Genomic DNA, 14,839 nt, shown 5'->3' with positions numbered 1-14,839 from the left:
TCTGGAAGAGAATCGGACTTTGAAGCTTGGCAGCGGGGTAGAGAGTGTTTGTGCGGACTTTTGCATCTTGCAGAATGATTGAGATAAGAGCTAGGAAAGGTTAACGGGAAGTAAAGCATGCGAAAAGAAGCAAAGAAGGACTCAAGATCCTGACGCCGGCAAGCCGAAGCTCCCCCGGCGTCGGAACAGACTATTTTCGCTAGCTTCTCGATATTCGGAACAGAGAAAGATATTTTCGCTTTGGTCCACTCTGTTTTTCTTCTTTTCTTTTTATACGTCACCAAGCACATGCATGCCATTTCTGGTCAAAATTTACAATATCAACTATCAACCATATTTTCTCAGCGTTTTTATACAACTTTTACATATACTTTTGTAACAGTTTATAACTCCAATTTACAGTTTTTTGTATAGTATTGTGTATGTTACTAATCAGATTAATAATAATATTTGGAAATCTGAGGGCTGGGTATCATGAAAACCGAAATTATTAACCATTATTGTTTACGGAAATATTGAACATTAATGCAAAATATATTAAATGGAGAAACGACTACAAAATAAATATTAATTAATGCTTTCCCCATATTAGCAACGGAGAGAGTATTATTAACAAAACAAAAAAAAACAAATGATTGCAGGATGGACCGTTTCCTCGGGAAGGAAAGCAGCTTCGTCGCCACATACATTTAACATTTGGATCAGACAGGTTAATGGGCCTCCGATATACATATTGTATAGATTTAGTCTAACCATATAGAAGGGAAAACCCTAAACCATTCTATGTATAAATACTACTCTTAGAAGAATTAATAACACAACTCTTTTACCCAATATTTCATGGTATCAGAGCAAGCAATTCTGTGACCTAATCTAAATTTCTTTTTCTCTATTCGCCGCCGTCATAACTTGACCACCGCACCTACTTTCCTTTTTCTCTTCGTTGGTGTGCATCTCAACTCACCGTTGTGATGAGTCTTATCCCTACCGTCTCTACTTCTTCTATCTATACTTACCATGCATCTGATAATTCAGGTGCTTTGATCTCTTCGGTTATTCTCAAGGAAAACAACTACTCTGAATGGGCCACCGAGCTCATGAATTCTCTCCAGGCCAAACAGAAACTCGGTTTTCTTGATGATACCATCCCAAAACCATCAACCAAGCCTGATTTATCCTCTTGGAAGGCTGCTAACTCGATGATCATTGGTTGGATTCAAACCTCTATCGATCCTACCATTCGTTCTACGGTCTCCTTTGTTTCTGATGCTAAAAATCTTTGGGAAAGTCCTAAACGGCGCTTCTCCACTGGGAACGGTGTCCGTCGTCAACTTCTCAAAGACGAGATCTCTGCCTGCCGCCAAGATGGACAACCTGTTCTTGCTTACTACAGACGCTTAACCAAATTGTGGGAAGACCAGCAGGGCGTGTACATGTGCAGCTGCTCCGGACATCGCCAAAGAACATGAAGGTGATAAAGTTCATCAATTCCTCTTCGGGTTGGATGAACGGTTCTGTCCTATCCGCTCAACCATCACGGATCAGGACCCCTTACCCGATCTGAATCATGTGTATTCACAGATTATACGTGAAGAACAGAAACTTAATTCCTCTCACTTGAAGGACGTTGACAAAACTGATACTATTGGGTTCTCTGTCCAAGCTGCTCCACTTCCGCCTACACCGCAAGTCGCTGCTGTTTCTGCTCCTCGCTCCCGCGATCGTTCTTCCTTGACTTGCACCCATTGTCATCGCCAAGGACATGACGTCAGCGAGTGTTTTTTGGTTCATGGCTATCCCGACTGGTGGCTCGAACAGAATCGCCATGATAGCTCCAACAACTCTTCGGCTCGCGGCTCTTTTGATCGTAGTACCAATAACCGGGGTACCACCTCTCGCAGTGGCCTTTCCTTATCCTCCGGACCCCGTGGTCGCGGCCGTGCCAATGCTGTCACTAACCGATCACCCTCTACGTCTACCAATGGACCCTCCGATCCGATTGCCCAGGTGATTTCTCTTCTTCAAGCCCAACGCCCAAACACATCTCCTGAGAAGTTGTCTGGTAAAACTTGAACTACTGATGTTATCATTGACACAGGTGCTTCACATCACATGACTGGTGATATAAGCTTACTCTCTAAAGTGGTTGACATAATTCCCTCCCCGATCACCAAGCTGGATGGGTCTCGCTCTCGTGCCACCAAACGAGGCACTCTTACGTTAAACGACCAATACGAACTACCGGATGTGCTTTTTGTGCCCGACTTTAACTGCACCCTGATCTCTGTTGCTAAGCTTCTTAAGCATACTGGATGCATTGTTGTCTTTACTGCCACCTTATGTTTCTTGCAGGACCGTTTTACGAGGACTTTGATTGGTGCGGGTGAGGAATGTGAGGGGGTGTATTATTTTACGGGTGTTCTTGCTGCTCGTGTTCACAAAGTCGTCAAGGAGTCTTCTTCGGCAACCTTATGGCATCACAGACTCGGACATTCCTCTACCGGTGTTTTGCTTTCTCTACCAGAATTTTCTCTTTCTCGTTGTGATCTTGAAGTCCTCAAGAGTTGTGATACTTGTTTTCGTGCTAAACAAACACGTGACGTTTTTCCTACCAGTCTTAATAAAACTACATCTTGTTTTGAGCTTATTCATTGCGTTGTTTGGGGTCCTTACCGCACACCGTCTTCTTGTGGTTCCGTTTATTTTCTTACTATCGTTGATGACTTCTCACGGTCTGTTTGGACGTTTCTCATGGCTGACAAGTCCGATGTCTCGAGTTTACTTCGTAATTTTTGTACCATGAGTGAACGCCAATTTGGGAAACTTGTCAAAACAATCCGCACAGACAATGGAACTGAATTCACTTGTCTCACATCATTTTTTCAAGAGAAACACATTCTTTATCAGACTTCGTGTGTGGATACACCTCAACAGAATGGCCGTGTTGAGCGTAAACATCGGCACATCTTGAACGTTGCCCGTTCGTTGCTTTTTCAAGGTCACCTTCCTCGCAAATTTTGGGGAGAAAGTATTCTTACTGCCACTCACCTCATTAACCGCACACCTACACCGCTTCTTGATGGTAAATCTCCGTATGAAGTGTTATTTGGGAATCGACCTTCTTACTCCATGATACGTACCTTTGGTTTTCTCTGTTATGCACATTACCGGGCCCGCGACAAAGAAAAATTTGGTGAACGAAGTCGCCGTTGCATCTTTGTTGGTTATCCCTACGGCAAGAAAGGGTGGCGTCTTTATGACTTGGAGAACAACAATTTTTTTGTAAGTCTCGATGTTAATTTTCAAGAAACAGTTTTTTCCTTTGCTACACCGGATCATGTTCCCTCTGATCCTCTGCCACCATACTCTCCTCTTTCCTATGATGACGACTGGATTTTACCCATGGTCGGTACCTCTCCACCGCTGGTTACTCCTACTCCCGCTCCGGTTTTGTTGGTACCTGCTCCCTTTCCCGACTTGGTGGCGCCTGAATCTCGTTCTCCAGCTCCTCCTCCTCCACCTACTATGCCTACGTCGCTTGTGAACTTGCCTACGTCTCCTGGTTTACCGGAGTTACTAGGTAAAGGACATCGTATCAAGCGACCTTCTGTACTTCTCAAAGAATTTGTTGCTCATAGCGCAACCTCATCTTCTAATACTACACCCCCTAACGCTTCTTCTCCTGGTCACACTGATCCTAGCTCCTTCACAACGGTCTGTGGTAAGATTCTTGATGCTATTCCCATCACGAAGCCTCTCTTATCAAAGAATGGTGTGATGCCATGGGCTTTGAAATCAAGGCTCTCGAAGATAATCAGACTTGGGAGATCACTACTTTACCGCCTGGAAAGAAAGCCATTGGCAGCAAGTGGGTGTATAAGCTCAAGTACAATTCTGATGGTACTCTTGAACGGTATAAAGCCCGTCTGGTTGTTCTTGGCAAACGCCAAGTTGAAGGGTCTGAATTTACTGATACATTTTCTCCCGTTGCCAAATTAACTACGTTGCATTTTCTCCTTGTTGTTGCCTCTGCCAAAAACTGGGAAGTGCATCAAATGGATGTTCATAGCGCTTTCCTTCACGGTGATTTGGAGGAAGAGGTTTATATGAAACTACCTCCTGGTTTCCATTCTGATGATCCTACGAAGGTCTGTCGTCTTCGCAAATCTCTCTACGGTCTTCTCCAGGCTCCGCGCTGTTGGTTTGAGAAACTTGCTACGGCTTTGCGCATGTTTGGGTTCAAGCAAAGCTATCCTGATTATTCTCTCTTCTCTTTCGTTCAAAATGGCATTGTTCTGCATGTTCTTGTTTACGTAGACGATTACATTGTGGCTGGTAATAACCTCGCTGAGATTGAACGGTTCAAAGCATACATGAGTAAATGCTTTCATATGAAAGATCTTGGTAAGCTTAAGTATTTATTGGGTATCGAAGTCTCGCGTGGACCTGACGGTACTTTCCTCTCCCAACGTAAGTATGCTCACGCTATTATTACTGAAGCTAGTCTTCGTGGGGCTAAGACATTTGCTACTCCAGTTGAACCTAATCACAAGCTCGCTTCTGCTAAAGGTCTTGTTCTTAAGCGACCAGAGGAGTATCGTCGTCTGGTTGGTCGTCTTATATACCTCAGTATCACTCGTCTGAAACTCAATTATATTGTTCACATTCTATCGCAGTTCATGCAGACACCTCTTCTTCCTCATTGGGAAGCTGCCATTCGCGTGGTTCGTTATCTTAAGGGTTGTCCTGCGCAGGGCATTTTGCTTCGTTCGGATAGTGCTGACTCTTTAATCGCCTATTGTGACTCTGACTGGAATGCATGTCCTCTTACTCGTCGATCCCTTAGTGCTTATGTGGTTTTTGTCGGTTCATCTCCGATCTCTTGGAAGACCAAGAAACAACACACCGTCTCTAACTATTAGGCTGAGACGGAGTACCGTGCCATGGCCTATACTCTCCGTGAAATAAAGTGGTTACGTCAACTACTTGATACTCTTGGGATACATTCTTCTCAACCTATTCAACTATATTGTGATAGTCAAGCCGCGATACACATTGCGAAGAACCCTGTTTTTCATGAACGTACGAAGTACATTGAGTCCGACTATCATCAAGTTCGTGATGCCGTTCAAGATCGCCTCATTACTACTGAGCACATTTCTACCAAAGAACAGGTTGCTGACATTCTCACAAAGGCTCTGCCACGTCCTGCTTTCGATAAGCTTTTGTCCAAGTTTGGCGTTCGTTATCACCCACCGCCAACTTGAGGGGGGGTAATGGGCCTCCGATATACATATCGTATATTCATTTATATATTGTATAGATTTAGTCTTACCATATACAAGGGAAAACCCTAAACGATTCTATGTATAAATACTACTCTTAGGAGAATGAATAACACAACACTTTTACCCAATATTTCACAAGTTAAATAAAATCACTTGACTATTTCCCAGACACATATTTATAAAGTCAAGTGATGTTCTAACAGGAGAACGAGGGTGAAAACGATTGTTTAACGTATGAATGTTGGGTACAAACCAACATCCCACATCGAAAGATTATAAAAGAAGTTTCTAATATATAAGTCAAGTCCAAACCTACTTAAGTATGAGGCCATTTGGGAAGGAGCCAAATAACAAATCTGTGCGGGCTTTGCCATCTCAGCCTAAAGCGGACAATATCATACTAATGGGGACTTGACTTGGGCTTAGAGCTCTTAGGTTATTGATTCTAAAAGTTCCTAAAACATCAGGAAGATCATACGAACATATAGCCATCGTAACCAAGCCATGGGAGACGATAATACTGTTCGACCAAAGGACCTGTCACCACCATTGATTCAATGTCCCATGCTAACCGATTCAAACTACACGGTGTGGACCATGAAGATGAAGATCTTGTTAAGGAATTACATTGTCTGGGATACAATCGAACCAGGATCAGCAGATACAGACAAAAACCTCCTTGCCATGGGTTTATTGTTTCAAGCTATTCCATAGAATCTTATCTTGCAAGTAGGCGAACATGACTCTTCCAAAGGAATTTGGGAAGCAATTAAATCAAGGAACATGGAAGTTGATCGTGTGAAGGAAGCAAGGCTCCAAACTTTGATGTCTAACTTTGAGAAGTTGAAGATGACAGAATCAGACACAGTAGATAACTTTGCGGGAAAGTTATCAGATTGCATCTAAATCTGCTGCACTTGGACAAACTATTGAGGAATCCAAGCTAGTGAAAAAGTTCCTCAACAGTTTACCAAGACACAAGTTTATCCAAATCATAGCATCTCTCGAGCAAGTATTGGATCTCAATACTACAGGATATCAAGACATTGTTGGAAGACTAAAAGCTTATGAAGAAAGAATTCTCGGTGAAAACAGCGGAGAAACACAAGGAAAGCTTTTATACGCTAACTCTTATCAACAAGATCTTGGAGCTCAACAAGGCGGAGGACGTGGAGGCAGAGGACGTGGTAGAGGACGCTTTAACTCACAAGATCGATCACAAAATCAAACACAAGATAAGGAGAAGAAGGATGTCTCGAAGATTATATGTTTTCCTCGTGATAAGGCTGGCCACAACGCCTCTAATTGTCCCGAGAGAGTTCAAAGAACACAAGAATCGCATAAAGTAGAGGAAGAAGATGTTGAATCATCACTCTACATGCACGAGGTGGTGTTCTTGAACGAAGAAAAACTATACCAAAGGTTTAGGAAAACAAAACAGGGGAAGAAGGACTTTGGTACTTAGACAATGGAGCAAGCAACCACATGACATGAATCAAGTCTTATTTCTCAGAACTAAATGAGAAAATAAAGGGCAAAGTGAAATTCGGAGATGGGTCATATGTCAAGATAGAAGGAAAAGGTTATATTCTTTCTCAAGGAAAAACAGGTGCATCATCCTGAGTCTAGGACAAGCTACAGAAGTCGGATGTGATGTGAGGATGAGACAAAACTTCTTAACAGTGCATGATCCAAACGGGAGATTGTTAGTACGATTCACTCGTTCACCAAACAGGCTGTACAAGATTAATCTAAAGATTGGTACGCCATTGTGCTTAAACTCAAGACTTCAAGACGATACATGGAAGTGGCATGCAAGACTCGGACATATAAGTTTTAAAACAGTTAAAACTATGTCACAACAAGAGATGGTTCAAGGGCTGCCTAAAATCAATGATGAGACTCGGATATGTGAATCATGCTTAGTGGGAAAACAAGTTCGTTAAAGTTTTCCATAGAAAACCATGTTTCGAGATTCCAAGCCACTAGAACTGCTACATGCTGACCTCTGTGGTCCAATTACACCACCAACCCTCGCTCACAACCGGTATGTATTTGTTATAATCGATGATTTATCAAGATACATGTGGTCATTCTTGATAAAGGAGAAGAGTGATGCTTTTAGCATGTTCAAGGCATTTAAAAACCTAATGGAGAAGGATCTAGGTATGCAAATCATGACACTCAGGACTGACAGAGGAGGGTAGTTCACCTCAAAGGAATTTCATGATTTTTGTGAAGTAAGTGGAATTAAGAGGCACCTAACGGCACCATACACGCCACAACAAAACGGCGTTGTAGAACGAAGGAATCCGACACTAATGGACGATGGGAGAAGCACCATGGGTCACATGTTCTGTTTTGGTTCCACACCTATGAGTTGGTGTTCACAAAACAGGGGACGGTTTCTTTTTCGTCATGTGAAGCAGAGTACATGGCTGCGACGGAGGCTGCTAAACAAGCCATTTGGCTTCAAGACATTTTAAGCGAGATCACCGGGAAGGAGTTGGATCAGATCATCATCTGGATTGACAACGAGTCTGCAATACAGCTTTCAAAGAGTCCTGTATTTCATGGTCGAACCAAACACATACAAAAGCGATACCATTTTATACAAGAATGTGTGGAGAGAGAGCATGTGCGAGGAGAAGATCAAGAAGCGGATATTCTGACTAAAGCATTGGCGAAGATCAAGTTTTGTGAAATGAGAAGCTTGATAGGAGTAGAAGACATGTCAAAGACCAAGGTGAAGCTTAAGGGGGTAAATGTTGGATAAGCTTCAACATACCTTGAAGTCTTAGAGATCCTTATCAAGTTAGGATTAGGATAAGAGATAGACTTAATAGAAACTAGGAGTTATCTAGTTCTAAGTTCTAATGTGAATATGATTAGCAAAGGTGTGCTAACTCTATAAATACAATTGTTGAGCTGTGATAATTGTAAGAGAGAACATTGAGAGCTTAAGAGTGTTTAGTTTTGAGAGAGATGTTTTCTAAACATCAATAAAGAGAGTAATTCTTTATAAGCTAAGTTGTGTTCTGAATTCTATATTTGCTATATTGTTGGGCTTTCTAAGCCCAAGTCAAGTCCTTATTAGTATGATATTGTCCGCTTTGGGCCGAGATGGCAAAGCCCGCACAGATTTTTATTGGGCTCTTTCCCAAAAGGCCTCATACTAAGTAGGTTTGGACTTGATTTATATATTAGAAATTTATTTTCTAATCTTCCGATGTGGGACGTTGGTTTGTACCCAACAATACTCCCCCTCAAACCAAGGACCACGAACCTTAGGTCTCCCCTTCAGCGAAATCTTGTCACCATTAACTCGGTGCTTCCTTATTCGCAAGGTATCCTTATTATCGTGTCACATTGAGGGACTTCTCCCACACTAATCATTAAACCCATACCCACTTCTTAGGTCCATTTATTTCAACCTAGGCTCTGATACCAAATATAGAATTCATAACACAACTTAGCTTATAAAGAATTAGTCTTTTTATTGATGTTTAGAAAATATCTCTCTCAAAACTAAACACTTTTAAACTCTCAATGTTCTCTCTTACAATTGTCATAGCTCAACAATTGTATTTAAACATTTAGGTAGATGAAATGAAATGAAATGATGATTAGATGCGTTAAACATTTAGGTAGATTATTTGTTTTTTTGAATTTAATGTTAAATTATATTCAAAAGAAAAAATACTTTGTTACGAATAAAATTAAGAGAAACTTAGACTTAAAAAACCCTGAACTTTGAACGTAAAGTCGTTTCTAAAGAAACTAAATACGTGACTGTAACCAGAGCTGAAAAGCTGTTTAAAACTGGTGATCCCCATTCTCCCAATTGCAAGGAGCTGATCTGGAACCTGTCTGTCCACCCAGCCAATTAAATGTATAATTACATCATTTAAATATTTTATATGTAAGCATTCTATTACAATAATGAAAGACTTAAATGTTAGCTGTAAATCCATCTTAGATAATACCACTATTGTACTACCTCTGCCGACCAAAAAAAAAAAAAGATAAGATAATACTACCCACCCTCACGTTTAGTGTCGAGTGATCTGAGGCGTTGAGATCACAAATGAGAAATCTATTTAAGAAGAAGAAGGGTTTTCTTCATTATTTCTCACATCAAAATCTTTTGAAATATTTATCTATACAAATAATAATATGCCTCCTTATCTAAAACAAGCTCATAATAATTCTACGAAGCCTGTGAAGATATGCGCGACTATAAAGGATGGGTATTATATTTCTTGCGGAGAAACTATATATATTGATGAATATATCGGTGTGTCTGATGAATATTCTGAGATTAATATACGGGATCCAGAAAACGAAATTAAAGGATATCGGCTGAAGTACACGCCGCAGATTCTTTCTCTTAATGATACTCTTGGCAATATTACTGGCGTAGCAGATTCTGAAATTTGTACTCTGTACGATAAAACAGATATTGATATAAATATAAATATAAATTCAATCGAGATAAGTGCTCATAATCCTTATTTAGGGATTTTTCAATCTGATAAATCTATAATATATTATGATCAAATTACTGCTACAATAAAAGAAGGAGGAGGTCTTACACTTCAAGGATTTAAGACTCAAGGTGAAAGATGAAGCCCATCAGCGGAGATGAGAGGGCCAACTCGCTGATGACAGATGGCGCAGTCCAAAATACCAACAAGACTGTTTATTTAAGTCATATATGACTAAGTTGTTGTTTTTTCCTTTTATTTCTGTTTTCTTTTCCAAATAATACAGTGGCTATCTTCCATTCCTATCTCTGAGGACAAAACCCACCTTTCCTTTTCATCTTTGTGCTTCCAAGTGTGTAGGAGTTGAGACTCCATGAAATAATTAAAATAGTGAATAATTAAAGACTTGTTTTGTTTGCCTAGATTTTTAATTGTGTTTGTTTAAGGTAGATGTCATTTGAAAAGCAAATAAAAGAAACTTTGTTTGCTAACAAATTAAGTTTTCAATAATTAATTTTGACAAGAGAGGCAAAATTGAATGAAAGAAACATAAATATTTTAAACTAGGTTTTTTGTTTATAGAAAAAAAAATTGGAGATTTTGCCATTATCCCTTTCATTTCTGTTTTTTTTTTTGTTTTTGTTGTTGTTGGCTTGTTGACAATAATAGAACATCCATATTTTAAACGGAATATGCTAACATAAACTTTAAATGGCATAGTAGACATAACGTGTCCCGTCTCTCGACTTTACTGTGTTTAAATGGCATAGTAGACATAAGTTAACCATTTTTATCATACAATCAATGAAAACCTGGGCTTGAAAAGACATTTTGAAAGTTGAGAATAAAAGATTTAAACATCTACAATTTGAAAATTGAGTTTTTAAAAACAATTTTCCCAATTAGGAAACACATGTGGCTAATAGCTAAAACTCCTGCAAACTTGGAAGCACAAAGAACAAAAACAAAAAAAAGTAAATGTGGGTTTTTCCTTAAAGAAAATATCATAAATCCAAAAAAAAAAAAAAGACAGAGAGGGTAATTAGAAAAGCAATTCCGCGTTATCCTGCCAAAAGAAAATTTTGAATTCCTAATGTAATTTTCTAATGTATTTTACCAAAATGAGACGTTCCTTGCCTGAAAATATGTTTTCCTCATAAATATGTGATTACGCGTTTTTTTGCCAAAATGTGATCACAGTAAAATCTCTATACATTAATAATTTTTAAAGCATAATATTATACTAAATTCAAGTGATATTAATGTATCTGTATAAATAATACATATATTATTTTATAGTATAAATAATAAAAGTACTTTAATTGTTTAAATTCTTAAAAGTATAAATTTAGACAATTTAAAAAAATAAGATTAGTATTTTGGATGTTTTAGAATTTTATAGTTAATACTTCTACGAACTTATATAATTTAGGAGCATACTAATGTGAAAAGTGAACCTAAATGTATAATTAGACTAGATTTTAAATTTATGGTGTATGTTTTGTTAGTTTGAGAAGTCTTTTTTTAATAGAAATGTATTATATTATTGGGGTTTTTTACGGGTTAATTTGAATACTAATTTAAAATTTTCCCATTTTCTAGATTATTAGTTTATGGTAATAATTTTCTGGTGTAGAAAATATAATTATAATTAAATTTAGTAGATCGTAAGTAAAATCTAAATAATATTATTTTAGTAGATTTACCATATTTAAGTTTTTGTTTTTTTTTTTTGCAATTTTCTAAGGACTAAGATTGTATTTAAAATTTTACATAACCATAACCAGAACCCAAAATGTACTTCGAAAATGTTAATATAGATATATTTAAGCAAACGAAAAAAAAAGTTTTCACACAAAAATAATAAGAAGAAAAGACATAAAAAGGTAATACAAATGCAAAAATATAATATTTAGAAAATACCTTTAAATAACACTAAAATAAGTTTTATGGACAATTATAACACATACTCCATAAAATTCTAAAATAATTCAATTTAATACATTACAATATTTTAAATTAGTTTTTAGAATTTTTTTTAGGTTTAGTTTCCATTTTTACATTTAAGGTATAATTTTCAAGGGGTATGGTTTAGTATTTTGAATTCACGATTTAATTTTAAAGGATTAACTTTAAAATATAATGCTATTTTGAGAATTTTAGAGAAGTTATGCTAAATTTGAAAAAAAAAACTTATAGCACTAAAAATTGTTTTGTTTCCAAATCTAGCACAACATCTCTAGAATTCCAAAAATATCACTAAATATCAAAATAATTCTTCAAAATTAAATCTTAAATTCAAAATACTAAACTTGATGCACACGTCGATCTTACCACCCAAACCGTTGAACCAAATCCTGTACCACATCCTGTAATAGAAATACTAGCAATTTGTATGACGCGATCAAAGGCTAAACACCTAAGGAATATATTTAACTTAGCCGTGAAAGATATTGTAACCTCTGTAGTGCTGAAAGACGTCAACTGGTTTGTACCACCTTCATGCCACCACAATGGATATGATCACATTGCCGAGGAAGAGCTTGCTGAAGCCTTCACCAAATGAGTCTTGATCAAACTAGTTGCCAAGGTATAAAACCTCTTTTGGCAGGTCAAGGAACCCATAGAAGCCAAGAGAAGACATTATATTTGCAAGAGCCGTGCGATACAAGCTTCACCTCCTGGAGCGATCAAGACAGTGAAGATCAAGACCAAAACATAGAGGACATGGACGAGCATCAAGAGCTGATCAAGATACTATAGAGGAAATCCAGGAAGACCCCTACTTCAAGAAACAAGCCAACAAACAAGTACAAGACAAGAATCATGAAAGTAGTTCATCGACTAGTACAAAAAGTGATTCAGAAAACATCTATTGGGTCTAGATCGCATTCAGGTAAGTTCTATTCAATATTTTCGATCTTTGTAGCTAGATGTGCTCATCACGAGAGTTTAAGTCTCATTACTCTTTTCTTTATTTAGTTTATTTTTACTTCAAAAAAAATGGTTTTATGCTTGATTTCATTTGTTTTCTTTGTTGCGTTATTTTGCATTTAATTTCGGCCTTAAGGCTAGTGGAAATTATAAAAATATACAGAATTTGTTTTCTTAATTTGTTTTATTTTTTAATTCAATTTTGATTTATTTTTTAAATAAAGTATTAGATAAAACATTCTGATTGGTTGAGAGGAGAAAAGGTAAATACAAAGGCTATCAGGAAAAGAATACTTTGTATGTATAAAAACTTGTGTTATGAGATTGAATAAAGCAACCTTTTACACAATATTTCAACTACTAACAATACATTGTTCCCATCTTCGTAATAATCTGTAAGTTCAATTTTAAGAAGAAAAAAAAATGTAAGCCGGATCATTCTTCTAAAGAATTAATTAATTTGTGGGTTGGATCATTTAATATAGTATTTATTCGTAAGTTAGATAATTCTATATAGAATATTATTCGAGTCATTCTTATAAGTTAAAAGAATAATTTGTGAGTTGGTTCTTTCGGTATAGAATATTACATTTGTAAGTTATATCATTCTTAATAAACATCATTTGTAAGTTGGGTTATTTTTATTAAATTTTGTTAGGTTATGAGCCACCACGTAAATGCGTCTTAGATAATACTACCTCCGCGTTCAGATGTCCCTAGATTTTATCCGTTGGATTAGGAGTGTCGAATGATATGAGCCGTTAAGATCAAAATGAGACATCTATTGAAGAAGCTCATAATGGTTTCCTTCATTATTTCTCACACCAAAATATTTTGAAATATTTCTTCTATATATAGTATATAATATGCCTCCTTATCTAAAACAAGCACATAATGGTTCTAGGAAGCATGTACACATATACATGACGCCTGGTGGTGAGGGGTATTCTCTTGCTGATTCAGAAACTAAGGTTATTAATGATTATATCAGTAGTACTGATGAAGCAGATAAAGGATATCGGCTGAAGTACACCAATCTTAATCAAACTATTTATCTTAATGATATAGTTGGCAAGGGCTGTGTTGCAGATTCTGAAATTCGTACATATTGGGATAAGATATATATTTATAAAATTGGTTTGCTTACAAAAGTTTTAAACAATTTCAACAAGAGACGCTAAATTGAGTGAAAGAAACACATAAAAATAGTTGGAGATTTTGCTTTGGCTAGCTGCCTAGCTCTAAAGTTTAGTAGTACTGTATACAGTTTTGAGTTCAGCTCATATTTCCAACTTTGTTGCTTCACGTTTCAGTATTTTAAAAACAATGTGCATGGATGCATATTACTGTTGTTTCATGTATATTTCCAACAATGCGCATGGATGTATATTTTTCCGGATGATCAGTCTGTGAAGTTTGAATAACTTGTTTAAGTTACTACTACACAACTATGTACTAACTGTCAAATCAAAAACCACACGGAATTTGAAAACCGGTCTTTGAACTACGTTGCATTCAGATTTTGGATGTGTCTATTTAATTTTGTTCAAAAACGTGATTTAAAACCAAAGTCAACGACTTACTGTTGGTTACCATTAGTCGTCCTGTAACAGGACAAAAACAAGTTACCCTCTCTATCTTATCCTTATTTTTTCAATAATTTTGTCCCGGTTATACTTTATGCCAGCTGTGGTCCTGCGCGACCCACCTGTTTATGTACGAGTCTTGTCTCATTTGGAGAACAATCAATCAATCATCATCATTTTCCTCTTACTCTCTCTCTCTTATCTCAACATCTGAACCCCCAATCATTTCCATCATCCGTGAATCACAGTCCCTTCAAGGTGATATTCTCTTCTTAAAATCATCTTTTGGGTTGTGATTTACCTGCTTTCGAACTCGCGGTGAGTTTCTGAGTGGAACTATCTATCCATCGTACTAAAACGTTTACACGTCCATTACCCCGTTATAATGTATATAAGGAATACCCTACCCGAAAGAGAAACCTAAATCTTATAGTTACAGATAAACCACACTTATATAAATGAATGCAACTAAAAATTTGTAAATATACCACTCGGGAAGATGATGGTTTTTAACTGATTCTAAAAAGATGCTTTTTCATGGATG

General features: G+C 37.2%; 1 protein-coding gene and 1 long non-coding RNA gene across 2 annotated transcripts; one reads left to right on the top strand and one right to left on the bottom strand.

The window, feature by feature from the left end:
* The first annotated feature begins 5,792 nt into the window (after positions 1-5,792).
* Positions 5,793-6,753, top strand: LOC147946934 (uncharacterized). Its single transcript, XM_087507301.1, has 3 exons — positions 5,793-5,976; positions 6,022-6,086; positions 6,184-6,753. The coding sequence occupies exons 1-3, from the start codon at positions 5,793-5,795 to the stop codon at positions 6,751-6,753; spliced, it is 819 nt and encodes a 272-aa protein (XP_087363427.1).
* Positions 6,754-9,186: 2,433 nt separating this feature from the next.
* Positions 9,187-10,050, bottom strand: LOC147946933 (uncharacterized). Its single transcript, XR_015587004.1, has 2 exons — positions 9,884-10,050; positions 9,187-9,731 (listed from the first exon to the last, which is right to left on the bottom strand). It is a non-coding gene; the product is annotated as an uncharacterized LOC147946933 (long non-coding RNA).
* Between the last annotated feature and the right edge of the window lie 4,789 nt (positions 10,051-14,839).

Source organism: Camelina sativa, chromosome 3, assembly GCF_030686135.1.
Source record: "Camelina sativa cultivar CO46 ecotype springtype chromosome 3, ASM3068613v1".
Lineage (NCBI taxonomy): Eukaryota > Viridiplantae > Streptophyta > Magnoliopsida > Brassicales > Brassicaceae > Camelina > Camelina sativa.
The sequence above is the reverse complement of the archived record's forward strand: the minus strand, read 5'-3'. Positions and strand labels throughout refer to the sequence as shown.

What these genes read in the sequence shown, in the direction of transcription:
- LOC147946934 (XM_087507301.1), top strand. Translation starts at nt 5,793, where the DNA reads ATGGGAGACGATAATACTGTTCGACCAAAGGACCTGTCACCACCATTG. An exon ending in CAAAAACCTCCTTGCCATGG is followed by an intron (nt 5,977 to 6,021) that starts GTTTATTGTTTC and finishes TCTTGCAAGTAG; the next exon opens with GCGAACATGACTCTTCCAAA. An exon ending in GGAACATGGAAGTTGATCGT is followed by an intron (nt 6,087 to 6,183) that starts GTGAAGGAAGCA and finishes GAAAGTTATCAG; the next exon opens with ATTGCATCTAAATCTGCTGC.